Genomic DNA, 27,663 nt, shown 5'->3' with positions numbered 1-27,663 from the left:
TGGGGAGCAGCTGCTGTCCAGAGGTTCACGGAGCCTCCAAGGCCAGCTGAGGCCAGGATCCAGCATAGATTTCCCAGGGGCCAGGAAGGCCCCCAGCTCCCGGTGGGTGACAACATGTCCCAAACACTTAAGGTCCCCAGAAAGGGCTCCACTTGGATGGGTCCGCCCTCCTGTGAGAAGGGTCTCTCAGGTGGCCTCCCATGGCCCAGCACAGCCCTCAGGGCGGCTGCCCCCAGCCTGGGGGAAGCGGACACTCGGGAGCCTACAGCTTTCTGGAAAGGACACTGCCACTGTGAACACCTGCTCGACGCGGGAAGTCCATCCCAGCCCTCGCTCCACGGGAGGAGGAGGCGTGGGCCAGCACAGGGCAGTGCCCCCCGGGCCAGCGCCCACCCCCAACCCAAACCCAGTGTGGGCCCTTCCCCCGCGCCCTCTGTCCACCGCAGCTCCGGGCGCCGCGGGAGCGGCTGGGGCTGGGCTGCGGAGGCCCGGTCCCCAAGGCCTGTCCCCCCACCCCCCTGCCGCCTCCCATCTGCCCTCTGCGCCGCTTATCAGGTAACCGGAGCCGGGAGCTGCGTCCACGCCTGAAACAGGAAGCCCGGGCCTGTGCGCTAGTCGAGGAGAGCCGGCCGGGTGGATGGAGGAGCAGCGGGCGCTCGCGGCCGCCAAGGATGGGGACCTGGCCACCCTGGAGCGGCTGCTGGAGGCGGGTGCCCTGGGCCCGGGGGTCACCGACGCCCTGGGGGCTGGCCTGGTGCACCACGCCACCCGGGCCGGCCACCTGGCCTGCGTCAAGTTCCTGGTTCAGCGGGCCCAGCTACCCGGCAACCAGCGGGCCCATAACGGGGCCACACCGGTGCATGACGCCGCCGCCACCGGTAGCCTGGCCGAAATGTGCTGGCTGGTGCGCGAAGGGGGCTGCGGTCTGCAGGTGAGCCGAGCGGGCACGGTGGCCGCGGGGGGACCCGTGTCCATGGGGATGGAGGGAGGCGTGAGCCAAGAGCCGGATCCGGAGCCCTCGGCCTCCCCTGGGCACCTCGGCCCTGGGCTGTTCCTCTCGGGGAGTCACCACGCGGGCCCCACGGCACAGTCAATGGCGTCTGTCTCTGCCCAACATCCCTCCGCCCCCAAAGTGGGCACCTCCTAAACCCCCTCGCGTCCCCCAGCGCCCAGCACTGGGTGGCCATCCTTGTTCTTCCTCCCCACGTCTCACCCAGGGGCGCCTGGCCTTGCCAGTGGCGATCTCACGGAGCCCTTATCAGGCCTGATCCGTGGGCCTGTTTCCGAAGGGTCTAGAAAAGGGTCCTTACAAAGAGAAGCAAGGTGGGCACTCGGGCTCGGGAGCTGTGGACGCCCGGGGGCCCCGGTGGGTGACAGCACAGGCGCAGCTGTGGGGGGCAGTGGGACGAGAACCTTGATGTGAAGAGAAGAGTCTCAGGGCCCGCCTCTCCCTTCTCCTGCCGGCCCGGTGGGTGCTCCGTGTCGCGGTGAAGGACCACGGGAGGTCGGTGAGCCAGCTCTGACGGTGTAAGGACGTCCTCCCAGAGGCCGGAGTCGGGGGGTGGGCATCATCGTGACCCGCTCGGTCCGCGACGGGGAGGACTCGGCGGTCACAGCCTGAGCGTCCCAACAGCCTCCAGGCCGCCGTCCTCATCCTCAGCGGCTCTTCGCACAACCCCGGGGGCGGGAGCGGGGCCACCTCTGTGCCTGGGAGAACGCCCAGGTCTGCCAGAGGCCCACGGTGGATAGGGTCCCCGGCAAGAGGACTCGGGGGCCGGCGGGTGGGCGCTCAGTGGGGGTGGGGCAGAGGCCCAGAGACGCCGCAGCCCTGGACACGGGGCAGGCCACCGGCCGGCGCGGGCGCAGCTGGGCGAGCGGAAGCCGCTCTGACTGCGAGCAGAGAAGGGGAGGGAGCTCGGATGCACTTGGACCCAGAAGGCCTGGACTTGATCCTGGCCCTGCCGCCGACCTCTCAGTCCCAGAGACCTCCCTCCGCACGCCCCGCGATGGAGCACGCCGGACGGAGGGGCGGGGCGGAAGCTCTCCGCCGGGGTCCCGGGCGCTGTGGTGCCGGGCGGCTGGCCCTGGCCGCACTGGTGCTGCCGGGCAGGGCTGGGTCCGGGCCCGCCGCCCGCTCACCGCCCCGCCCGTGCCTCCGTAGGACCGAGACTCCTCGGGCGTCTCCCCGCTGCACCTGGCCGCCCGCTTCGGACACCCGGTGCTGGTGGAGTGGCTGCTGCGAGAGGGCCACGCAGCCACGCTGGAGACGCTGGAGGGGGCCTTGCCGCTGCACCACGCCGCCGTCAGCGGGGACCTGACCTGCCTGAAGCTCCTGACGGCCGCCCACGGCAGGTGAGGAGCCGCAGCGCCGCCTGTTGGGCAGTCCGGGGGGTGCAGGTGCTGGGGAGGCCGCACCAAGGCGGCGGCGGAGGAGGGGCTGCCGCCTTGGAGGCGGGCCTTGGGGGAGGGGAGTGTGGAGGGACAAGTCTGTGGCCAAGGCGCGGGCGGAGAGCGCTCGGGGTGAGGCTCGGAGCGTGGAGGGGGCAGTGAGAACGGCGAGGAAGCTGCTACAGCAGTCAGAGCAGGAGGCGCTCTATATGCTCAGGCAGCTCCCGGCCCTGCCTGGGGGCGTCTCAGGGCCCGGCTTCCCCTGGCTGGGAAGGTGGCCCCCTCAAGCCACCCGAAGGGAGCAGAGGCTGTGCAGTGGACTTGGGGGCCCCTTCAGGTCGGCCTGAATTCTCCCTCCACACTGTCCGGTTCCTGACACTGTGAACCCCTGTCCCACCGCCTGGAGTTGGTGGATGGCGAGGCGGGGGCAGCGGGCAGCGGGACTCCCCTTCCCCATCGTGGGCACCGCTGTGGCCCTTGTGCCCCACAAAAGATACCCTGGGCACACAACGGGCCATCTAGGGTGCCGTGCACGTGGCCTGCCCCCCACCGTCTGTTCTCAGGGCTACTGCCCTGGCTGGGGGTGGGACTCCATGTCCGCCCCACACCTGACCTGGCCTTTGTCCCCCAAACCCGCCTGCCTCTGTAACCACACGCCTTCTCCTCTGCGGGACCTCTTGTTGGCCGGCTGGCTGTCCTGGCCACCCCACTTTTGCTCCTGGACGAGGCCTGACAGCTCAGCTGTGGAACAGTGGTCCTGTCCCTGGGCCTTCCCATCCCGACCCCTCGGCAAAGGCCTTCGGGACTCGCCTCTGCGGATCTTCCCCAGAGCGTCCACACCAGCTGCCCCGGGCCCGGCCGGCCACAGAGTGTCTCTCAGACCGGCAGTTTTAGAAGCAGCTTCTGTCATTTGAAAAGTGGAAGATTTCACATTAAAGCACACACAAGCACACGGGAAGGTCCCCCGCCCCAGGGCCCACATTCCCACCGGCACCGAACACAGGACCTAGAGGTGAAGTCTTTGTCAACAGGGCGTGGGTCCGGTTTGGGGAGGGGCTGCCCTGGGTACCAAGAACTCTCCTGGGCCTGCAGCACCATAGAGGCAAAGCCGGATGCAGGAAATCTGACGACCCTGCCCCAGTCCATCCACATGGGGGCCTGGAATTCGGATGCCAGGGCTGGGCACCACAGAAGGGCTACTGCCCTGCTCACTGGCCCCTTGTACAGAGCAGGCCCCCAGCTCTGGAGGTTCCCTGACCCGTCCACTGCGGGCCCTGCTGGGCTAGTCACCCCCTAAGAAGCGCCCTCTGCCGGCCAACCCCTGGCGGCGCGCACATCTTGATGGGGAGGGGGGTGGGGAAAGGGAAGCTGGATTCCGGCGGCCCGTGCCCACCTCACCCCCGCCCCGACCCCATGCCCTTGCGCCGTGCGCAACCTGTGCAACGCTACAGGTGGCCGGCTGGGCCCCTCACCTCAGCCGGGAAGCGGGGTGGCCGCAACAGCTCAGCCAGGTGCCGGGACGCCCCTCCCCGTTCTGGGCCCTTGGCTGGAGCGGCTCCCCGCGACCCCCGGGCCGAGCGCCCTCTGAACCCCTCCCTCCCCCATAGCGGCGTGAACCGGCGGACGCGCAGCGGCGCCTCCCCGCTCTACCTGGCCTGCCAGGAGGGCCACCTGCACCTGGCCCAGTTCCTGGTGAAGGACTGCGGCGCCGACGTACACCTGCGCGCCCTCGACGGCATGAGCGCCCTGCACGCCGCCGCTGCCCGCGGCCACTACTCGCTCGTCGTCTGGCTGGTAAGGGGCCGCCGGGGGCGCGGGCAGGGGAGGGCCGGGAAAGCTGGCAACTCGCTTGCAGAACCGCCTTCGAGCGAGTGGCTCCCGGCTGGGGTGGGCGCGGCACACCCAAACTGGGTCTCAGTTTGCCCGCAGGAAGTCCGAGGACCCACACGGTGGTTGGGGGAGCAGATGGGCCGGCCCATGGCTCAGAGCACCCACATGCCAGGCCCAGTCTCGGCCCCGCGGTGCAGCCCGGAGCCCCCAGCTTTGACTGGAGGTGGCTGCGGACTGAAAGTCAGCCCCTGCAGGACGGTGGGCGTGTGCAGGGCCCCCTGGGGGCTCTCCTGTCCCTCCCCCAAGAGTCCTCAGCGTCGGTGGCACCCAGCTGCTCTGTCTCTGGCACAGGCAGTGCCTGGCCCTGGCCATTTGGAGCCCAGGGCCAGACCCCTCCCCTCTTGCCCGCTGGACCTGTGGAAGGGTCACCCAGACCTCTTTCCAGAAGGAACACAGAGTGACCCAGCTTGGGGAGGATGCCTTCCGCCAACACTTCTTCCAGGGCTGAGGACTTCCTGGCTCCGCCACCAAAACCCTGGCCTGGGAGCTCTGAGGGTCCATCACAGAGACCCGGCCAAGTCTCAGAGTGGAGAGGTCTCTCTGGGGAGGGGCAGAACTGAGGCTGGGCAGGAGGTGGCTGGGCAGGGGGTGGTTCCTGGAGGAGCGGGGGCCCAGCTCAGTCACAGTTGGGAGAGCCCGTGGGGTGGCGTGAGGCGGAAAGGCAGACCAAGGCCCCGGGAGGACCTGGGCTCTTTCCTGGGGCACTGGGGAGCCGCTGAAGGGCTGCGAGCTGGGAGCGCCAGGGTCTGCTGGCATCTCTGAAGGTCACGCAGGTCACTGGTGGAGAAGGGAGAGCCCTTCCTCACTCAAAACCTTCCTCCCTTCGCATGGGGCCTGCTTTTCCAGCCCTCCCTCCAGCAGGCCGGCCTCCCTGCCCCAGGGCCTTTGCACGTGCTGCACCTTCTGCCTGGTGACAGCTCCCCAGGTGTGCCTCCCCCCCCACTGCATCCCCTGTCCGCCTGTGTAGGATGGCAGCCACCTGGCCCAGCTCCCCGTCCTGCTCTGCTGCTGTCTGTCCTGCACCAACACTGATAAACGTTGTGTTTGCCTTCATCTTGGTGGTTGTCTGTTCCCACCCCAGGCTGTAAGTTCCAGCCGCTCCAGGAAGCAGTGGCGCAGCCCTGCTGCTGCATTCCCTGTGCCTGGCACATAGTAAGGGCTCCAGAGATGTTTGATGAGTGAGTGAAGGAGGGAAGGAATCTGGCCTCCAGCCACTCACCTTGGCCTCAGAGGCCGCCAGCAGTTGCCTCCAGCCTCCCTTCACTGCTGGATCTCCCAGGCTGGCCTCAGCCCCTCAGGCAGCCGCACCTTCGTACAGGCCGCGTCCCCTCCCAGGCCCCCTTGCTGCAGCCCCTCCTACACGGCCAGCTACTCTCACAGGAGAAAGCTCTGCGGCTCCTGCTGCACTAACTTTCCCGTCTTCGGCCCCGCCCGGGCCGCTGGGTGGAGTTGTCCTTATGTCCCCTCACTGTAGTTCAGATCTTGGCCTCCCAGAAATGTGCCTGTCCCCAGACCTGGACTCCTCGCCCTGCGGGAGCCTGAGTCCTGGTCATCTCTGGCCGCAGGGCCACCATCGCAGCAGGTGCTCAGCACACGGTGTGGGAGTGAGCCAGTGGGCTGTGCAGGGCGAGGAGAAGCAGCTCGGAGCAGCAGGGGTGCCCAGGAGCAGGGGGAGGGTGGGCAGGAGGGAAGAATGTCCACCGAGCCCCATGGAGCCCCACAGGGGCTCATCCCGCGAGAAACAGCTGGGGCCACGGGGTCCCAGAGCCAGAAAGGCTTTTCCAGATGTGACTCCCCAGCCCCGCCTCCTGCAGGGTGGACCGAGAGGGGAGGGGGCGGCGTCCAGCCTGGCTCACCCACCCAGCGCTGGGCGCCCCCTCCCTTCGGGGAGCTGGCCGAGGGGAGGGTCTCTGTTCCCGGCTCACTGGCCTTTTTCTAACAGACACGTTTGGCTGCAGTGACCAGTGCACTGAGCCACTGAAAGGTTGTCCCTCCCACGTAGAGGCCGCTGACACTGGGTCACATCTCTGCTGTTCTCCCAGCCTCTCCCTCATGGTGAGAGTTGGCCGCATTCAAGGCAGGAAGAGGGAGAAAAGGGGGTGAGGCCACATCCACCAGCCCCTTCTATCAGGAAGGCAGAAGAAGAGCCCCTGACGTCTCACTGTCACATGGCTGCCCCGGTGCACGCAGTCCATTGCGTGCCCACGGGCCTGGCCGGGTGCCGTGGACCAGAGCCCACTGGTGCCCTCACAGAGGGGCAGCTGAGGGCCCGTGAGGAGGGCTGGCCGGAAGTCACTCATGTGGCTGCCAGCAGGACGGGGCCCAAGCCGCAGGGTGACCAGGCTTGGGTCCACCATGAGGAAGGCTGCTCAGGGCCCGCCTCCCAGCACCCCTGCATCTTCGTGCTGGAGACGTGATAGGGTACAAACAGGCCTGGTGCCAGGATGTCCTTTCTCTCCCTCCCTCCCTCCCTTCATCAGCAAACATCTGCTTACTGTCCCTTAGGTGCCGCCCAAAGGCATTTCTTTATTTGATGTGTGAAACCAGCCCCTGGGGGTGTTCAGCTTACGGTCAGGGCTGGGGCAGATTTGGGGACCGTGGAGTCTCCCAGCAAAATCACCGAGCTCACTTCCTCCCATGCTGCCCGGGATGCGCCAAGAGGAGGCAGCTCTGTCCCAGGGCTTCCTGCCCCGAGGTAGGAGTGGTCACCCCCGTCCAGCCTCAGCTGGCCCATCCCCCCTCCTCGTCCCTCAGGTCACCTTCACGGACATCGGCCTGACGGCGCGGGATAACGAGGGGGCCACCGTCCTCCACTTTGCCGCTCGAGGCGGCCACACGCCCATTCTAGACCGGCTCCTGCTGATGGGCGCCCCCGTCATGAGAGACTCCTGGGGTGGGACCCCTCTCCATGACGCAGCGGAGAGCGGGCAAATGGAGGTGAGGCAGGGGCCGGGGAAGGGTGCGTGGTGGGGCTGGGGGGCCTCCGAGAGCCAGCAGTCCTGGAAGGCTTCCTATGAATAAGTCATTTTACCCTCACCACAGCCCTGTAGAATAGATGTGATTAGTCCCCTTTTACAGACAGGTAAACTGAGGCTCAGAGGGCCAGTCACTTGCCCAGGATCCAGGCTCTGACCCAGCGGGGAACAAAATCCGTGCGCTCGGCCCCTCCCTTAGCACAGAGACTCCCCAGGTTCCCGCTCAGGGAGTGGTCTTCCTGCCGGTCCTCCCCGGAGGGCCTTTTAGCTGCTGGCCCCCGATGTGAGCAGCCTGGGAGCAGAGCCCTGGCGGGTTCGCTATGATCCAGATAGACCTTGGGGGCTCCTGTGGCCCAGTTCCCAGGAAACAGCATCCAGAAATCCAGAGTAGGCAGGGATGGTGTTCAAATATTTACGGTCCAACGCTGGGAATAGACCTGGCCATCAGCCACTGGCCCCGCACCGGCATCACCTGCCCACTGACCTCCTGTAAAGGCAGGGCTGCATCTGAGGGGAGCGCACAGGCTGACTCTTCCACTGCCCCACCCAGCAGGGCTCTGAAGTGAGTCAGCTCATCCCATGCCGGCTCCCAGGCTTTCCCGTGTCATTCCCACAGTGCCCGGGGATGCCTGCTGCATCTGCCGTCGGGAGCGACGTGCTCCTGGCCCAGGAAAGGCCAGTCTTTACTGAGGTGCAACCGGGTATCCCCTTTGGGCCTACATTCTGGACAGCTGTTTCCAGCTGGAACCCAAAGTGTCCCTGGGGCCCAGCCTGAGCAGCGTTGTGTAATGCAGCACAGGGCGGCCACCAAGAGTCATGGGAAGGCGCAGGGTCCTTCTGAAGAGTCAGAAAGAGGCCCAGTCCAGCTCCTGGCAGCGCTGCTGAAATTGTCTGCCTCTGACTCTCAGGAGTCCTCGGGTCCCTCCTGCTCTCCACCCTCCACCCCTCCACCCCTCCACCCCTCCACCCCTCCACCCCTCCACCCCTCCATCCCTCCACCCCACCACCCCTCCACCCCACCACCCCTCCACCCCTCCACCCCAGCCCCCCTCCACCCCAGCACCCCTCCACCCCAGCACCCCTCCACCTCTCCACCCCTCCACCCCTCCACCCCTCCACCCCTCCACCCCTCCACCCCACCACCCCTCCACCCCACCACCCCTCCACCCCTCCACCCCAGCCCCCCTCCACCCCTCCACCCCTCCACCCCAGCCCCCCTCCACCCCACCACCCCTCCACCCCACCACCCCTCCACCCCTCCACCCCACCACCCCTCCACCCCTCCACCCCACCACCCCTCCACCCCAGCCCCCCTCCTCTCACCCCTGCAAGCCACCACTCAGCCCTCCCTGGCTCAATGCCCCCAATCCGCCCCTATCTAGAGGGAGGGGAAGGGCAGGCGTGAACCTCAGTCCGGGCCAGGCCAATCCTCAGAGAAGAGGAAGAGCCTGCAGTTACCCCTACAGTCATCCCTTTTGTCCTGGACACAAGAGAAGAAGCTGAGCAGGTGACAGGGTGGGAGGCGGGGAGGGCAGTCCCCACAGGCGGTTGGTGGCCTGAAGAGCCCTGAGCCACAGCCGCCCGTCTCCCAGCCTCCGGCTCCGTAATCGGGAGGGTGGCTGGAACAGCGCTCTAAAAACTCTATTTTTAAGCAGCAGCATCTTTTTCAAGTGAAATAGTCTATAGGAGCCCGAGAAGCCCACCCGATAAGCCAAGAGACCACCACCTCCCACCCTCCCTTAATGCGAAAATAAAATAGCTCAGGCCTCAAGGCTGACAGCTGCTTTCCTCTTCAATCTGCTCCGAAAACTCTAAACACACAAGAGCAGAGCCTCGTGCCTCAGCTCATTGGCCTCTCTTGGCCACTCCCTCCACCGCACTATTATTTAACAGCAAGTCAGAGAAGGCACATCTTTTTCTCCATAAATACTTCAGTGGACTTCTCCAGGAGGCGAAGACTCCCTTTGTTTCTTATCACAGCCTCAAACCATTATCACGCCTAAAAATAATTCCTGATCATTTCTTTTATTTATTTTTTTTTTAGACTACTTTAAAAAATTAATTAATTAATTAAATTTTTTGGCCTGCGTTGGGTCTTCGTTGCTGTGCACGGGCTTTCTCTAGTTGCGGCGAGAGGGGGATATTCTTCGTTGCGGTGCGCGGGCTTCTCACTGCGGTGGCTTCTCTTGTTGTGGAGCATGGGCTCTAGGCACGTGGGCTTCAGTAGTTGCAGCATGTGGGCTCAGTAGTTGTGGCTCGCGGGCTCTAGAGTGCAGGGCCAGTAGTTGTGGCACATGGGCTTAGTTGCTTCGCGGCATGTGGGATCTTCCCGGACCATGGCTCGAACCCATGTCCCCTGCATTGACAGGCGGATTCCTAACCACTGTGCCACCAGGGAAGCCCCCAATAATTTCTTAATATCCTCTAATATCCAGTCTGTCTAGTAGCCATCTAATATCCATTTCCCTGCTTGTGCTGTAATCAGGAGCGAAGCAAAGTCCACACATTATTGATTTGTCTGTTGGGTCTTAATCTGTTAGCAATTCCAGAAATATATTCATCCAGGAAATATAGGATAATGCTTCATTCCCACCCCACGCCACACCCCGTTTTAAAATAAATTCTATTTTATTTTATTTTTTATTTTTTTTGTGGTACGCAGACCTCTCACTGTTGTGGCCTCTCCCGTTGTGGAGCACAGGCTCCGGACGCGCAGGCTCAGCGGCCATGGCTCACGGGGCCAGTCGCTCTGCAGCACATGGGATCTTCCCGGACCGGGGCACGAACCCGTGTCCCCTGCATCGGCAGGCGGACTCTCAACCACTGTGCCACCAGGGAAGCCCCAATAAATTCTATTTTAGAATAATTTGGAAGAGTTTTAGATTTGTAGAAATATTGAGACACTAGTACAGACAGTTCTCACAGAGTTCACATCCATTTCCCCCTATTATTAACAATTTACATTAGCATGGTACCTTTGTCACAATTAATGTACCAAAATTGATACAATATTACTAACCGAAGTCCATACTTCATTCAGGTTTCCTTACTTTTCACCTGATGTACTTTTCCTGTTCCAGGATCCCTTCCATGACACCACGTGACATTTCATCATCTTGTCCCCTTAGGCTCCCCCGAGCTGTGACAGTTCCCCCCCTACCCTTTCAAAACAAAACTTCAGAATCATGAGCTGGTGCCCTCGCACCCCCAGTGGGGGATGATGAGAGTTTAGTATGTGTTTTGTTTTGCTGTATCTCAGTCTTTCTTATGTCACAAATTACACTGATTACTTGGTTTTTTAATTGAGTAAAAAATACATCACATAAAATTGACCGTCTTAAACATTTCTAAGTGTACAGTGCAGAAGTGTAAATATATGCACATTGTTGTACAACACATCTCCAGAACTTTAATCTTGCAAAACGGAAAGTCTCTACCCATTAAGCAACAGCTCCCCATCCCCACTTCCCCAGCCCCTGACAACCACCATTCTCCTTTCTGTCTCTATGAGCTTGATTACCCTAGGGACCTCATACAAGTGGAATCATACAGTATTTATCTTTTTGTGACTGCCTTATTTCACTTAGCATAATGTCCTCAAGGCTCATTCATGTTGTGGCATGTATCAGGCTTGCTTTCTTTTATAAGGCTGAATGATATTCCGCGGTATGTTATGCCACGTTATCGTTCTCCATTCATCCATCAGTGGACATTTGGGTTCCACCTTTGGGCTATTGTGAATAATGCTGCAGTGAACATGGGTGTGCAACTGTCTCTTCAAGACCTTGCTTTCTACTCTGATTACTCTCTAAAATGTTAAACCAACCTTGCATTCTTGGAGTAAACTCAATTTGGTCATGAAAAAGATCGCTTTTATACACAGGTGAATTTAATTTGCTAACATTTTGCTTAGGATTTTAAGTGGGGTAGATAGCACTGGTGTAATGGTTCTCAAAGGTGGCTGCGCACTACGACTCTCCAGAACAGGTTTAAAATATTCTAATACCTGAGCTCCACCTACCCCAGCGATTCTGATTTAATTGGTCCTAGGGAGCCCACGTATCAGGACTTCTTGAAGCTCCCCAGGTAAGGGCTTCCCTGGTGGCGCAGTGGTTGAGAGTCCGCCTGCCGATGCAGGGGACACGGGTTCGTGCCCCGGTCCGGGAAGATCCCACGTGCCGCGGAGCGGCTGGGCCCGTGAGCCATGGCCGCTGAGCCTGCGCGTCCGGAGCCTGTGCTCCGCAACGGGAGAGGCCACAACAGTGAGAGGCCCGCGTACCGCAAAAAAAAAAAAAAAAAAAGCTCCCCGGGTGACTCTAACATATGTCAAATTTGAGAGCCACCTATGTGAGTAGCGTTAGCTGAGCGAATCTAGAAAGAATTCATAGAGATGGTCGTTCTTTTCTTTTTGCGTTACTGACACAGAGTTTATTGGAAGACGGTCATTCTTAAAGCAGTGAATGTCGGAAGGAGTAGGGTTTCTAGCAAGGGAGAGAGGGTTATAAGCGCTCAGGGTGCTAGGACAGAGTGGAGAGTAGAAGCTGGGGCTTGTAGTGAGAGGTCAGTGGTGGAAGACCTTGACTAGTTTTAATATTGTGTAAGGAGCCATTTGGGAGCTGCTGTGGGATCCCGAGAAGAGGGCATATGATTTCCTGGCTGTTTGGAGGAGGGCTCGCTGTGGACCGGGAAGTTGCCGTAAGATGGGGTGTGGTCTGGGGCTTTGCTGATGAGGTTGAAGAGGAAACAGCAGAAGACAGGTGTAAACGAGGTCCCTTCAAGGTTTAGATATGCAGTTAAAACTCGTTGTAGTTCTCCACCTAGCTTAACATTGCCGCTAATTCAAGAGAGAACTTTTATTGAGTATTGTGAGTCCCCAAAAAGGCGTTCCGAGCAGACGATTGCCTCTGTCGACTTTCTGTGCTGGGTAATTTTTTAGAGTCTTTAATGGTCAACGATTCATGTCCACGCTTTCCTTCATGCAGACACTCATTCAACAAAGAGTTATTGAGCACTTGCTTAGTATGTGAGCAAGGATTCGAGAGCCAGAGAATATCTGCAGTAGATGAGGGGTCGGTTTGGGAAATTTCAGGGCTGTTTCTGTTGTTACAACGATTGGGGTCCTCTTGTGGGGGAGGCCGGCTAGCCCGCTGTTCCAGAACAGTCCTGCACAGTGAGGAAGGGTCTTGTGCCCCAAGCAAGTTCCCAGTGAATCGGACAGGTATGTAGGTAGAAAACCTGTTCATAGTTATCTGAGCTTCGAACCTAACTCAAGTACATGTAATTATCTAAGCTTAGAACCTAAATTCAAATATATGTACACATACACCAATGTTTCTTCATAGTTTTAATATACATAAGAGTTTTCCAAGAATGGTCCGACTGTATATATTGAGGGAAGATAGACTTTTGTTTTATTTAGCACTTTACCAAAACTTATTCACTATTTGAGCAAATGACATCACCAATGGCAATGCTGAACCTGACGTTTGCATCTCCAGCTGTCTGATTTTTAACTGAATTTGCAATGATTCCACATGTTAAAGGATAATTTTTAAAAGTGCTGGTAATCGTGACTTTCATTCAACTATAAAATGAGCCTGTGTCAAACATTTTTATTTAATTCATTAATTAATGAGGAAACCAGTAATTCAAAGTGATAGTATCTTTTCAAATTAGAGTTTTCATTTTTCCGGATATATGCCCAGGAGTGGGAATGCTGGGTCGTATGGTAGTTCTAGTTTTAGTTTTTTAAGGAACCTCCCTACTGTTCTCCATAGTGGCTGTATCAGTTTACTTCCCCACCAACAGTGCAGGAGGGTTCCCTTTTCTCCACACCCTCTCCAGCATTTGTTTGTAGACTTTTTGATGATGGCCATTCTGACAGGTGTGAGGTGATTGTGGGTTTCATCTGCATTCCTCTAATAATTAGTGGTGTTGAGCATCTTTGCATGTGCCTGTTGCCCATCTGTGTGTCTTCTTTGGAGAAATGGCTATTTAGGTCTTCTGCCCTTTTTTTTTTTTTGGTTGCGCCAGGTCTTAGTTGCAGCAGGTGGTCTCCTTAGTTGCGGCTGGAGGGCTCCTTAGTAGTGGCATGTGAACTCTTAGTTGCAGTATGTGGGATCTAGTTCCCCGACCAGATATCGAACCCGGGCCCCCTGCATTGGGAGTGCAGAGTCTTAACCACTGCGCCACCAAGGAAGTCCCTTCTGCCCATTTTTTGATTGGGTTGTTTTTGATATTGAGTTGTATGAGCTGTTTTGTATATTTTGGATATTAACCCCTTGTCAGTCACATTGTTTGCAAGTATTTTCTCCCATTCCGTAGGTTGTCTTTTCATTTTGTTGATGGTTTAAAATCTGTGCCGCTTTTTAGAATTTACAATTCCACGCCTAAATTTTCAAGCTTGGTTTTTACTTCCTTGAAAGCAGTGAGCACAGCTGTGTTACGGTCTGCTATTTCTCAGGACTTTGTGGGTTGTTTCTTTGTGTGTTGGGTCCTCTGGTTCTCGTTTCTGGTATCTTATTTCCTTGTGCTGCTGGTTTTGTTTGACTCGATGCTGCACATCATTATTTAGGGCCTTAGGTGACGTCTTACTTGCTTCTGGCTGACAGGCACACGTGGATCATATTAGTCCACAATCCGGCTTGAGATTCCTGGAGCACCTGCGTGATGGGAAGCAGAGGGCAGGCTGGCTCCTGCTTCACCTTTCCTCTGAAGGCGGAGGCCCAGCCTGCGGTGGACCCTGAGCTGTTGCTGGTCTCCCTAGTCTCGTGAGCCTGTGACACAGCTGCTCTGGTTACAGCCATTTCTTCTGCGTCAGCCTGCTCTTAGGGCGAAAGCTGTTCTGAGTGGTGGGCTTATCCCTCGGGATTTTCCTTGTGTCCTGAGCTTGGTCTGCCAAGTCCTCACTTCCTTGTTGCCTGTCTGATGCTCTAGGAAGGTGCCTTTCACATTTAGTCCATTTTTTACGTTGACTCTGGAGAGTGGATTGGTGGTACCTGCCTGGTTCTCTACTCCTTGACGCGGGTCCGTCTGCCCACCTGTTTTTGCCGCTGGCACGGCTACCTCACGGATTTCCAGACCTAACTCTTGGTCATCTGTAACCACCCACCCTCTGCTCACAAATAGGTCACCATCGTTTGCCAGCAGTAATCGCCATCATTCGGGGGGAAAGTTCTCTCCTCCCCCCTCCCTCCCCCGGGCTGCCGTCCCCGCCCATCTGGGGCCAGGCCTGACACTCCGGTGGCCCCTGCTCCACAGCGTTTCCGCTCTGACCCCCCCCCACACACACGCTCTGGACGCACAGCCGGCCTCTGCAGCGCCCTGTATCCTCCCCCCGTACCCCATCGCAGCCTCCTTCACAAAGGGCCCTTCACAGACCCGGATCTCCTCTCACTTTGTTCTCCTCCATCCTCCCCTCTCCTCCCAGCTTCTGGGCCTCCAGGCCTTCCTCTCCTCCCAGCTCCCATCACACGAGCCCACAGGACCAGTCAGGAGGGAGAAAAGGGGGCCTAGGCCCGGCTTGAGCGAGGAGGGAGCATGCGTGTGGCTGGTGGAGCCGTGAGCTCAGACATAGAGACGCAGAGGGTGAGGGTGGGAGCCCCCAGAGCTCGCCTAGGCTTGGGGCCAAGAAGAGGGGCTCATCGAGTGCCAGGCCTGACCGGAGGCCAAGGAGTGGGCAGGGTGAGGTGGGCAGGGCACAGGCCCGGAGTCCTGGGGTGGAGCCACGGTGTTTAGTCTCCTGCACCCCGGTTTCTTCGTGTGAAAATGACACACGCCTCCAAAGGTCGCTGTAAAAATGGAACCCGGCTCCGTATCTGAACCCGAGGCAAGGGCTACAAGGGCAGAGTCGGGGTCAGGCTGCCTGGCTAGGATCCGGCTGGGTCGCTGACTGACCGGCTGGGCCCTTGGTGAGCTCCTGAGCGCGAGCGCCTGGGGTTCCCACCCAGGACAGGGGCATGCCGGTGCCCGCGGGCAGGGCAGCCTGGGTCCGGGCACGGGTTCAGGCCGTGCCGCGGACTGAACGGCCTCGGTGCCCCAGCTCGGGGCTGGGTGGGGGGGCCGGCGGTGCGGCCACGGGTGTGCCCTCCCCACAGTGCTGCCAGACCCTGCTCTCCCATCGCGTGGACCCCGCCCTGCGGGACGAGGACGGCTACACGGCCGCAGACCTGGCGGAGTACCACGGCCACCGCGACTGCGCCCAGTACCTCCGCGACAGCACCCGGCCGGTAAGCTTCGCGGTCCCGCCCCCCCCCCCCCACCCCGGGCCGGGTGACAGACCCCTGCCGCGCTGACGGCCGGGTAGCTGGGGAGCCGTCTGCGTACGCGGTGTCATTGTCACGTGCCTGGCCGCGCCTGAGCCGGTGCCGGGACCAGGGCTGCGACCGGGGCCGTGACAGCCGGGACCAGGGCTGGGCTGTGGCTGGACCTCGGCCGAGGTCTGCCCTCCACCTGGGCCGCAGTAACCACACTTAGGACCTGGGATCCATGCTTCCGGCCAGGGCTGCTGTTGGGTGACGCTGTGTCAGGCTGAAGACACCCCGGGGGTGGGAGCAGGGCCCTGGGCCCTGGGTGAGGTGACCCAGTGAGGCGGGCCAGCCCCGTGCAGCCCGGAAGGGGAGAGTCTCGTCCCGCCCTCCCACCTGGGCACGTGACCTCGCCGGGCCTCGGTCCGCAAGGGCAAGGGCCTCGTGGGTCCCAGCCCCCAGCACGTGACGGGCCACGCGTGTGTGCCGAATGAGTGGAGCAGTGGGCAGGCGGGTGAGCGAGTGGACAGGTGAGGGTGGCCGGGCGGGTGTGCGGTGGGGAAGCGTAGGGCCAGCGCCCTCCCGCCCGGCCTCCACCCCTGACTCCAGGCCCCGGGCGGCGAATACAGATTGTGCCGCAGTTTTCTGTAGCGGCCGCCCCTTCGGAAGGCGTCCCTGGGATCGCCTGGCCCTGCCTTCAGGTGAGAGCACCGAGGCCCAGAGGGGCGAGGCGCCCCCCACGCCGGGTCTCACCCGTGGCTGCCGTGCCTCCTTTTCCCTCGGGACACCCCCCGGAGCATCTGTGACCAGCTGAGGCTGAGCTGCCGTCCCCGGCCCCGGGCCAGTGGCCTGGTCCTCACCCGACCACATCTGAGAGCCTCTTGTCTCCACTGCCTGAAAGCCACACCCAGGCGGCCTTGGGTCAAAGGCCAGGGGTGCTTCGGGGCACACGAGTTGGGAGTCCTGGTTTGTCTTGGTGTCGTAGTTTCAGAAACAGGACTATACTCACTGCTTGAAGTAATCAATGTACTGATTATTCACTAACCCTTCGGTTGGCTATTGTGTGATAAGGGTTGTCTTTCTGGCTTGGGTTCCAGAAGTTGCGGGAACTCAGTGGGTTCCTGGTGTAGCGGACAGAGCTCTGCAGCCCACCGGCCAGGGATGCCCTGGCCGCCTGGGCCCCCAGCCTCTGTGTGGGCCCTGGGGCCGGCCTGGAGGTAGAGTGGGCAGCTGCTCGCCTGCCAGGGAGCAGGTGCCGCCGGGCCTCTGGCTGGGGTCCCCCGCTTGTCCCCAGCCCACACGGCCGTGCCCACGGCTGAGCCTTCTGTCCAAGCAGGGTCTCTGCCCCCTGCTCTCCATCCCCAGGTCCTGGCACATCTGCCAGCCCCTCCTGGCCACTGTGCCCAGCTCTCCTAGGGGGGTGGAGGCTCTGGGCGCTCTCCTGAGCCCCAGGGTTTTGGGGACCAGCCCATGTCAGGCTTCCTGTGGTTTCGCCTGGTCCTGGTGGCCTCCTTGGTGTCGCCACAGGATACAAGGCAGCATCCCCTCCGCTCAGGACTCCCCAAGCCGGGCTGGCCTGTCTGTGTAGCCTCCCCTCCCGGCCTTCTGGCCCGCGGCGTCCAGCCCGTCCACGTGCCCCGCCTGCGGTGGTGGAGAGCGGGCAGGCTGGGCCACCTCCCTGAGATCCACTGCTCCCCGCCAGCCCCCGCCTCACCGGCAGTCCCGGCCCCGCAGACGGCAGGCTGTCAGCTGCGCGCCTGATGCAGTATTGATGGAAACACGATATCCAGAGGTCGCCCGCGTGGCCTCTCCCTGTGTCGGGCTCAGAGGAGGTGCTGAAAGTCATCTTTTTCCTCTCCACACGGCCGCCTGCCTCTGCCCCCAGGGAGCCGTGGGTCCCAGGAGAGGCAGCCTTGCGGGGCACGGCTGGACGGGGAACGGAGCCCTGCCCTGTGGGAGGCGCCCCCTTCCTGGGAGGCTTCGCAGGGCCTGGGTTCACCCGCTGCCCATGGCGGGGCCTCCACGAGGCTCGGGAAGGCCAGGCCCTGCCTCGGCCACACCACCTCGACCTTGACCAAGCCTTGCCAGCCCCTGGGCCTGGGGTACCCCTCTGCACAGTGAGGGCCTGGGCCTCTCTGACCCCCAAGGAGTGGGCCGGGCAGCTGGGCTCCTGGCTGCAGAGCCAGGTTAGAGTGAGACGCTGGACGGCAGCAACAGTGAGGAGTAGCGGCCCAGGAGGGGGAGCCTAGCCCTTCAGCTTGCCCCCAGCCCGGCACTCAGCGCTCACCAGAGCTGGAGCGAGTCTTCCCGGCCGGGTGGCACCCCCAGTTCTGAGCGTCTGTGAGCCTCGATGTTCTCATCTGTATAATGTAACTCAGGAGGCTTGCTGGCCGGTAGACGTGTGCCTTGAGCACACGGCGGGTGCTAATTTCCCTCCCCTGGTCCAGAAGGGCCCTAGGACCCCTTCCTTCTACAGATGGGGAAACTGAGGCCCAGAGAGGGCAAGGGACTCCCCTGAGCAGTCTCCTCCCCCAGGGAGGGGCGGGGCCTGGCCGTGCAGCCAGTAACCGAATCTCAGCTGTCGCCCATCTGTGGGTCATGATTTTCTCGGCCCGGGTGGCATTACAGGCCTGTAACCCGGCTCGCCACAGCTGTCCTCGATGTATAATGCATGGCAGGCATGGCGCTGCTCAAATCTCATCAAAAACACAGAAAAGGAGACACCAGGCCGTGGGAAGGGCACCAGCCCAGGGCCAGCTGACCGCCAACCTTAGGGCAACAGCCCCCTTTGGGGGCAGCACACGCCCAGCTGTCAGAATCCCAAACGTCGGGACCCAGCATCTGCCACTCCCTCGGGTCCTCGTAGATTCGGTTAGTGTCCAGGGCCTGAATGAGGGACACGGGGATGTGGATACTCCTGTCACCTGGGAAACACCACAGCCGACCCCGTCCCCGCTGAAATTCAGAGATCATCAAGACACCGTGCTAACAACAGCAAAGAGGTCTGAGTGTCACGTGTGCCAGGCCCTGCCGGGGGCTCTCAGTAACCCCTCCCCTTCCCAGCAAAGGCAGAGAAACTCAGGCCTGGGGGACGCTGAGTGACTCCGCAAGGCTTCTCCTTGGTGAGGGTTGGAGCAGACTCCAGCCTCAGGGACCAGGTGGCCTGAGGTCTCCCAGGCTGTGGGTACTGTACTGGCGCCAAGTCCATCCCCCTGGGCCCTGGGCCAACTTCCTGCCTCTTCCATCTTCCCCGGAATGACAGGGCCCCAGCCACCCCAGCTGAGCCCTTCACTCCGCAGGGACTGGGAAGCCCTTGCCCCTCAACCCCAGAGCAGATTCAATTGCGGGGAGGGGCTGCGGGCTCCCAGGCAGGGGCAGGGAGCAGGGGAGACTGCGGCAGCCTCACAGCCCTGTCCTGGTTGTGCAGGGGCCCGGGGCCCACCTGGGACTCAGCCCTGCTCTGCCCATCAGACTGTCAGTGCCAGCCGTGGGGTCTGGGGTCTGACTCGACCCTGCATAAAGTTCCTAGGCCAACGGGCTCCTGCCTTGCGGACGCTGGAAGAAGACAGGGGATTCCTAGGTCGGAGACACGGCAGGGAGAAAGCGTCGTGTTTGGTCGGATCCCCTCCCGCCTCCAAGTCCCAGTGTGACCGATAGGGGCCCAGATGGCTGCTGCGCGCACACACTTGTGTCACAGGCGGGGACCCCTGAGCCTGGGAAGGCCCGTGTCCTGCAGCAGTCGGCGAGCAGCCTGCTCCTCCTTTGGGTCCCTCCCGTGCAAAGGCAGCCCAGAGGAAGAGCGGGTGAAGCGCGGTCAGGGCTTTGCATCTTCGGTAGGGGCGCAAGAGACCCCACCCGCCCGCCTGCCTCTTCCTCCACTGCTGATGCCCCTGGACGAAAGGAGCAGCGATTCGAGGGGCTCTCAGTCCTGGAAGGAGCAAAGAGGGGGGTCTCAAGTAAGATTCTGGTCTAGCTCTGCCCCGTCCCAGCTGTGGGCCCTTGAGAAAGCCCCTTGCCTCTCTGAGTCTTGGGTTCCCCATCTGTGCCTGGAGGGCTGTACTGCGGAGGGTTAAGGCACAGTGGTAAGGGATCCCACACCCAGCCCATCTGGGTGGTCCCTTCTTGCGTGACCAGGGATCTCAGGTCTCCCCCACCTCTCCCGAGGGTCCGCTCCCCTGGCCCCTGCGCTGCGGAGGGTTAAGGCACAGTGGTAAGGGATCCCACACCCAGCCCAAGCCCGCCGGGCCACCTGACACCTCAGCCTTCAAATATTAATGCGACGCCTCCAGCTCCTGGGGGCGGCAGCTGCGACAGCCCCCGACGGTCCAGGACAGCCAACAGCTTCCTGTGCGCACAGCCCAGCACCTGCTTCTGAAGGTCCTCCCGGCTGGGGCCTGGCGGACACTCCCTGCCCTGTCGGACCAGGGCTCCTGGGCTCTCGGCACAGATTCCTGCAGAGAGTGAGGTATGAGGTGCAGGGCGGTGGCAGATAAGGGGTCGGGCTGTGTTCCCCTCCCCGTGGCTCCGCCTGGCCAAGGGTCCTGGATGGGAATGCGACCGAGGGGCCCGAGGCAGTGGCTGCAGAGCCGGGGATTCTTCTGACGGGAATCCCCCAGGCTGGGGAGGCCACCTAACGCCTGCGGGAGGGACAGGGCCCACCTACAGGTGAGCCAGGGGACACTCAGCGTGGCCGGGAGACTTGGCCCTGCAGCTCCAGCTACATCACGTGCAGGGCTCAGTGCAAAATGAAAACGTGGGCTTCTTGTTAACAACTGATTAAGAATTTCAAGACAGAGACTGGAGAACCTTCAACAGAGCTGCAGCACGAGCCACCCATGCGTGACACCTGCGCCAAACCACATGTCCCGCCTGGGGGCTGTGGGCTGGAACCAGCCCCTCTGCCCCGCCTGGCAGCCCTGAGGCCACCTTCCACCGCAGCTACCCACTGGAGGGAGCGGGGCGACGCGCTTTGGTCTGACAGCCAGTGGTGGGTGCCCAGAGAGACCGCCGTGAGCGGCCCTCCCTGCTGGGGACCCGAGCTGGGGTGGCCATGTGCTCTCAGGCCATCCTGGCTCAGCCGGGAGCCACGTCATCTGAAAGACGGCCGGCCTTTTGACGTTCAGCTTTAAACCAAAAGGCAGCAAGCCCGGCTCTGGAGTCCTTGGAGGACAGCTCAGCGTCCTCCCGGAGAACTTCTCTGCCGCCTGGGGAGGGACGCACCGCCTGCGGCCTCACAGCAGCCTGCGTGCTCCAGTCTCGACTCTTGGCTCCCATTGGCCAGATGCAAAAGCTGAGACCTTGCAGGCCTCAGCTGGGGGGATGCAGGGGGCAGTGGCACCTCCAGGTCGAGGATTCTTTCCGGCTGCCCACCAGTCAGCGCTTGGGGGCAGGGGAGATGGTCAAGGCCAGGTCTGTGCCTCGCCCCAGACCGGGGGCAGACATGGGGTTGAAATGCGGGTGCCCCTGCAGCCCCAGACTGGGGCTGATGGATCTCCCTGACCCCAGGCTGCCGGGGACCAATGTTGGTGGTCTCTGTCTCCGGGTGGCCCTTGGGAAAGTGGCCTAGACACTGCATGGTGGGTCCTGGGCACAGCGCCTCTGCTCTGACGCGCGGTCACACGGCCGCACTGTTTACGGGGCTGAGAAGAGTTGCAAGTTTGTTGTGGTTTCCCCTATGCCCAGGGCTGAGAGAGGGGGCAGGTTCAGGCAGTGTGTCTCAGCACAGTCAGGGGACAGTCAGGGAGGGTGTGTGTGTGCAAGTGTGCATGTGTCTCTTGTAAGGCCAAGGAGTGGTGAGTGAGCACGAGGGGGACACCAGACCCTGACCCAGAGCCCAGAGCCGCTGAGTTAAGCTGCCTCCACAGGGAGCCGGGCCTTGAGATGAGGGGTTCACCTAGGGGTGGCAGCTCTCAGACAAGTGCGTGGGTATGTTTGGGGGGCGCTGCTCACCAGTGTGGAGGGGTGGACAGAACCGCTAGGGGCGCTGCCCCTCACTCCCGCAAACTTACCTCTCCGAGCTCCGTTCAGATGCACAGCCCCAGCCCCAGGGAGACCGGGCCAGGGCTAGCCTGCTGGATGCCTCCCACCCCGACCTGGGCCTCCCAGTGACCAGGCCTGTCTGCCCCCAGGTGCCACTCCTGATGGCGCCCCCGCCGCCGCCGCCGTTCCCCCCTCCTCCGCTGTCTGCTGCAAGGCACTCCCTGGAGGATGGAAGAAGAGGGGGCCCAGGTGTCGGGGATCCCGCTGGTGCGTACACGTCTCCAGGGAGGGCTGGCCTGGGCTGTGCGTGCTGGGAGCGGGCCTTTCTGGCCTCACTTCCGAGGTCCTTTGAAGGGGCCGGGGGGAGGTGGGGAGCAGAAGCTTCGGCAGCAGGGCACGCAGAACACTGAGGACAGGGCCGGGGCCACCCCTTCTCGTGAGCCAGCACCCCCGCTCTTCCAGGATTCCTTTATTGTCCTGTTGCCTTTTTCAAGTGAGGACAAACTCCATAACCACAATTAAACAGCCTCCTGCCCAGCCCTCGGGCGTCTCTCTGTGAGCCCTGAAGCCCCCGCGGCCTGACTCTCCTGCCGCTGAGATCTCGGGCAGCCTCCTCCCTTCTCTGGGCCTCAGCCTGTGCAGAGGGAAATCAGAGGCTGTGTCTGAAGGGGTCTCCGAGTCCGCTGCTGTTCCCTGAGATTCCAGCAGGGGGCGGGGGAGCGGTCACCACCCATTAGGGAACCGTGACAGCACTTATGAAAATGAAACGGCAATGGAATAGCATGAAAAATGTCTGCAGGCCCCATGTGCAGGGAAGGTCAGCGTGCTTCATGGAATGGGCTGTAGTTATACAGTCACACGTAGGGGTGCGTGCGTGCGTGCGCGTGTGTGTGTGCGTGCGTGCGTGTGCGTGTGCGTGCGTGTGTGCGTGCATGTGTGTTTAGTGGAGGGAAGAGCGGTGAAAGGACAGGTTTGTGGTCTGATGGGGCTGCATTAGATCCCCAGACCACGGAACCCTATGCCCTTTCTAGCTCCTTCTAGGCTACAGGAGAGGCTGGGGAGGGGGGGCGGGCCATGGGATGGGATGAGGTGGGTGGAATGCAGGCTCCCCAACCGGCAGGGCTTGGAGGGGGCTCCAAGGACACCTCTGGAATGCCAGGGATGAATGAGTTTGCCCAGGTCCCAGGGCACTTGGCAGGGAGCTGCTTGGGCCTTTGGCTCCAAGTCCAGTGGTCCTTCAGGAAGGCCGGTCCTGCCCCAGGTCCGGGGTCCTCTGCTCCCCATCCCCCGACCTCTCTGACTCCAGCTGCCCCTTCCTTCCAGTGGCAGCGTCTCTCAGCCCAGCCTGGCCCGGCCAGCCTGACCAGCCTCTTCCGAGGGAGCACGTGACCCGCACAGCACCCCCGAGGGTCACCACCGGTGCCACAGCCGTCCCTATGGTGAGAACCCCCGCCGTATCCCTGTCTCCCAAGGCACCCCAGCCAAAGCCCGGCTGGCTTCTCACCGTGTTCTCCTATGTGGGCCCCAGCCAGGTCACTCCTGGGGCAGCCAGGCCCTTTCCTCCAGGAGGCCCCTGGGGTGACTGGCTGGCATCTGAGGAGATGGAGATTCCAAGGCCAGAAGCAACCTGTCTCCCCATCATAGTAGACGAGGGACACTTCTCTGATTCCAGGGGGTTCCAGTGGCCCAAGCCCCTCATCCTGACAGATGCTGCTGTCACGGTACAGGGAAGCATCAGTCCATGGGAAGGGTGGGCCTGGCGCCCACTGCTCTCCTCCTCGGGGGGCTCCCAGCGGCCCACTCCTTCTCTTTCTGGGCACCAGCCCCTTTTAAATCCAGCCATCCTTTCCCTGAATGGGTCTTGGGAACGCTCAGCCCCTGAGATGCTCTTTTTGAGTTTGGGAAGTGCTGCATCGTGCTGCCCCCTTGTAGAGTTACAGTGCACACAGCACATTAAAGGCTCTGACAAGTCCTGCAGTCCAGAATTGGCCACCAAACTTGTCTATGCAACTGTTCCCCAAACGAGTTTGCCCATCCACATGGCGTGCCCTGGGCAGTATCTCTGATTGCCTCTTTCAGGCAGCAAGCCTCCCAACACGTGCCTGGGTCCCACAGGGCACAGCGGGGTCCCTGCCCTCAGAAGACTCACACTTAGGCGGGGGGTGCTGTCAGTGGTCAGCTCCCCTGCCCTACCTGGTCAGCCTCCACCGCCCCTCCTCCCTCAGCTGCGCTTGCCCAGGGCGGTCCTCCCCTCCGCTCCCTCCCGGACCAGAGGCCCATAGGGGCCTTGAACGACCTGCCTGTCCACACAGGTGACGGAGACGGCAGCGGGGGGCGCCCCGGACAGCCTGGTCGCGCTGCAGCTGGATGGGCTGCCCGCGGGCGACCTCGACGGGCTGGTGCCCACGCGGGATGAGCGCGGCCGGCCCATCCCCGAGTGGAAGCGGCAGGTGATGGTGCGGAAGCTGCAGGCTCGCCTGGGCGCAGCTCCAGCGCCAGAGGTCCAGGTGGGGCCTGGCGGGGACGAGGGTGGGGGCGGGGCCTGAAAGGGGGCGGGGCCCGGCTTGGAGGGCAGGGCCGGATGGGGTGAGGGGCGTGGCGTTGTGGGAGGTGGGCGGGGCCCGGGTGGGACCAGAGCGTAGAGGGCGGAGGCGGGAGCAGGAGGCTTTGTACTGGCTGGTGGACGTGGAAGGTGGGGTCCCTGAGCACACAGCTCGAGTCCTGAGACCCGGAACGCCACTGCGTGTCCCTCTGTGGCCTCAGCTTCCTCTTCTGCCAGACCATGAAGCTGAACCAGATCAGAGGGCTGTGTCCCTTCACCTGTAACCCTTCATCTCTAATGATGTGGTCCCCACATGTTCTTGGATCTAACGATTGTATCCCGTGCCCACCGTGTGCCAAAGCTCTGTTCTCAGCAGTGAAAGAGACCAGCCCCGCCCCCTGGCGCTTTTATTCCAGCAGGGAAGGCAGGGTGACTGGGCAACTGCGCTGAGGGTGGTTCCAAGTGCTAAGGAGAGAAGCGAAGCAGTGAAAAGGGGAGGGGGCTCTTCTGCCCGGGTGGTCAGGGGCAGCCTCTCTGGGGAGTGGCCTTGAGCAGGGGCCAGAAGCAAGTGAGAGGGGAGCCCTATGGGAATGTGGGACAAGTGATTGGGAGCAGAGGGAACAGCAAGTGCAAAGGTCCTGAGGCACGGATGGGCTGGCCCAAGGGTGGGCAGAGGTGAGGTCGGAGAGGGGTCAGGCAGATATCACCTTGGCGGGAACCGTTGAGAATATGAGCAAGGAAGGGCTGTGATCTGACTTGGATTTCAACAGGCTCCCTCTGGCTACCATGTGGACCGTTGTTGTAGAGTCTTATCCTGGAGGGATACAATTTTGTCTGAATGATGTATTCTGCACCCTTGGTCTAGAGCTGCCTGTCAATACAATAATGCCAGCCATATGTGGCTATTTAAATGAATTAAAATGAAATAAAAATAACCCCCTGCCCCTCAGTTAGCTGCATTAGCCACATTTCACTTCCGTAGCCCCAGGTGGCTAATGGCCACGGCAGGTTTCGGCATGCCATCCCCTCATCTCAGAAGTGTTGGGTGGCGCTGGTCTAATGGCCCAGCCTGTCCTCGAAGTCCGCGATGGACACCCATGGGGTTGAGGGTGGAGCCAGGCAGGGGTGGGTGGGGCCTCCTGCCACAGCCGGGAAGCCCTTTGGAATCTGACCCTGGGGCAGGGCCAAGGGTATGCAGAAGAACTCCGGGAAACAGGAAGGACAGACTGAAGGGGAAAGGGATTGGCCCAGTCACAGCCTGGCCGTAGGCTGCGAGTTCCCGTGCCCGACCCTTGTGGGCCGGACACTGCCCAGGACAGCAGCTCCCCCCCACCCCTGCAGCACCTGCTCCCCTCCCCGGGCCTCCTGGGACAAGGAATCAGAACTTACTTGTGCAGAGTGCCACCTGGCACCAGACAATCCCGGGCCTCTTGGCAACCAGGTGGCAACTCAGCCCCCTCACCTGTGAAATGGGGCAGATGCAGGGCCTCCATCAGGGGTCTCGGAGAAGTAATCAGGTGGGCACAGAGCTGCACCCAGAGGGAGCCCAGCTCGGAGGCTCTCTGTGTCGGTCTCCCCCGCAAACTGTGAGCGCTGGGGGCACAGCTGTATCCTGGTGCCAGGGGAAGCCCCGAGGGGTGGTGTTTTGGGTGAAGTTGGCCACGTGCTGCAAGAACTGAGAGCAGAGCTGTTGAGGCCGCCCATCCTTAGGGCTGCCGTCCAACCGCAGAAGACTCTGCGGAGGGATTGGGGGGCTCTGAGGAGAGAGAGTCTTTGAAATCAACATTGAGGAGTTGAGGAGGACATGCGGGTGGCAGAGCAGAGGCACCCTTACCCCTTCTGAGGGGAAGACTGGGCCCTCCAGGGTGGGTGACTGCCCTGAGCCTCAGACTCGGGAACGGGGCTGGCCGCTCACCTCGTTTGCCCTCAGAGTCCAGGCAGTGGCCAGCGGGTGTCCAGGGGCTGGGCTGGGGTTCCCAGGGGAGCTTGTGTCCAGCAGGAACTCGCCATGTGGGCTGTGGCCCCGCTGAGCTGCCCTCCCTGTGCCCAGGACGACGGCGGGAGTACGGGCGCCACAGAGCAGGCGGCCTGGCGGTACTCGCAGACTCACCAGGCCATCCTGGGCCCCTTCGGGGAGCTGCTGACCGAGGACGACCTGGTGTACCTGGAGAAGCAGATCGCAGACCTGCAGCTGCGGCGCCGCTGCCAGGAGTATGAGAGCGAGCTGGGCCGGCTGGCGGCCGAGCTGCAGGCCCTGCTGCCTGCGCCCCTGGTCAGCATCACTGTCAACAGCCACTTCCTGCCCCGCGCGCCCGGGCTGGAGGGCGAGGAGGGCCCCAGCCCCGAGGTCGAGCCCGAGGGCTCCGTGGGGGCTCCGCAGGCCACACCCGGCGCGCAGCCCCTGCCCTTCTGGTGCAGCCACGTCTCCCGGCTGGTGCGCAGCTTGTCGCTGCTGCTGAAGGGCGTGAACGGGCTGGTGCCAGGCGAGGAGCGGCCCCCACTGGAGGCCCCCAGGGAGGCCCCAGCCAGCCCTCCGAGGAGCGAGGCCCAGCGCGAGATCCAGGAGTGTGGGGTGTCGGTGCGGACACTTCGTGGCAACTTCGAGTCAGCCCCCGGCCGGCCCTGCACCCCGAGCCCCGGCCCCTGTGAGCTGGGGCCCCAGCTGGGGCCGTGCCTGAGAGGCTGCTGGCCCTCCCCCTTGCAGCCCCGCGGCGGCCCGATCGCAGGGGAGCCGGGGCCGGGCGACGCGGAGGAGGCCAGCGACTCGGGCATCAGCTGCGAGGAGGCCCCGTCGGAGGCGGGAGCCGTGCCTGGCCCCGACCTGGCCAGCCTCCGCAAGGAGCGCATCGTCATGCTCTTCCTCAGCCACTGGAAGAAGTCGGCCTACACGCCGGCCCTGAAGACGGTGGCCTGCAGGACCCTGGAGGCCCGGCGCGTGGAGCCGCGGCGGCGGGAGGCGGCCGGGGGCCCTCAGCTGCCCTCCCCGCCGTCCAGCGAGAGTCCGCGGCTGGGCCACCTGTGGCAGCAGCGCAGCATCATCGCCCACCTGCTGGGCAACTGGAAGTCCATCCTGGCCCACGTGCCCGCCCGGCAGCTGCGGCGGCTGAGCCGGCGGCCCCACGGCCCCCTGTCCCCCGAGCAGTTCCTGCCCCACGTGGACGGGGCGCCGGTGCCCTACGGCAGCCTCACGCTGGACCTCTTCATGCTGGGCTACTTCCAGCTCCTGGAGTGCGACCTGTCGGCTGAGGAGCGCAAGATGCGCCACCTGCTCTGCTTCGAGGTCTTCGAGCACCTGGGCGCCCACGGCTGGGAGGCCGCGCGTGCCTTCCACAAGGCCGTGACGGACGAGGTGGCTGCCGGCCGCCGTGCCTGGACCGACGGCTTCGAGGACATCAAAGCCCGCTTTTTCGGCTCCAGCCGCAGTCACCCCTGGGGCGCAGAGCCCGGCCGCAAGTCGGGCCTGACCCCGCTCCGGCCCCTGCCCCATGCCGGCCCCAGCGGCGGCCCCGGGCCCGCGGCACAGAGGCTGGTGTCCGGCCCCCAGCGGGGCAGCTTCAACAGCGAGGACATCTGTGGCTACATCGACCGGAGCTTCGCCTTCTGGAAGGAGAAAGAAGCTGAGATGTTCAGCTTCGGGGAGTGA

At 62.2% G+C, this 27,663-nt stretch overlaps 1 protein-coding gene across 1 annotated transcript; it reads left to right on the top strand.

Annotated features, from left to right (window-relative positions):
• The first annotated feature begins 514 nt into the window (after nucleotides 1-514).
• ESPNL (espin like) lies at nucleotides 515-27,663 on the top strand. Its single transcript, XM_060015455.1, has 9 exons — nucleotides 515-931; nucleotides 2,162-2,352; nucleotides 3,996-4,182; nucleotides 7,033-7,215; nucleotides 15,350-15,481; nucleotides 21,628-21,745; nucleotides 22,808-22,917; nucleotides 23,791-23,985; nucleotides 26,071-27,663. The coding sequence occupies exons 1-9, from the start codon at nucleotides 638-640 to the stop codon at nucleotides 27,661-27,663; spliced, it is 3,003 nt and encodes a 1,000-aa protein (XP_059871438.1). The 5' UTR covers nucleotides 515-637.

The sequence above is a fragment of the Delphinus delphis genome, chromosome 7 (genome assembly GCF_949987515.2).
Source record: "Delphinus delphis chromosome 7, mDelDel1.2, whole genome shotgun sequence".
Taxonomy (NCBI): domain Eukaryota; kingdom Metazoa; phylum Chordata; class Mammalia; order Artiodactyla; family Delphinidae; genus Delphinus; species Delphinus delphis.
Note: the sequence above shows the minus strand (reverse complement) of the source record. Positions and strands in the feature narration are given on the sequence as shown.

Bases quoted from the DNA above. Each gene is read 5' to 3' on its own strand.
- ESPNL (XM_060015455.1), top strand. From the start codon at position 638: ATGGAGGAGCAGCGGGCGCTCGCGGCCGCCAAGGATGGGGACCTGGCC. The intron at 21,746-22,807 runs GTGCGTACACGT...TTCCAGTGGCAG, and splicing joins AGGTGTCGGGGATCCCGCTG to CGTCTCTCAGCCCAGCCTGG. The intron at 23,986-26,070 runs GTGGGGCCTGGC...CCCTGTGCCCAG, and splicing joins CTCCAGCGCCAGAGGTCCAG to GACGACGGCGGGAGTACGGG.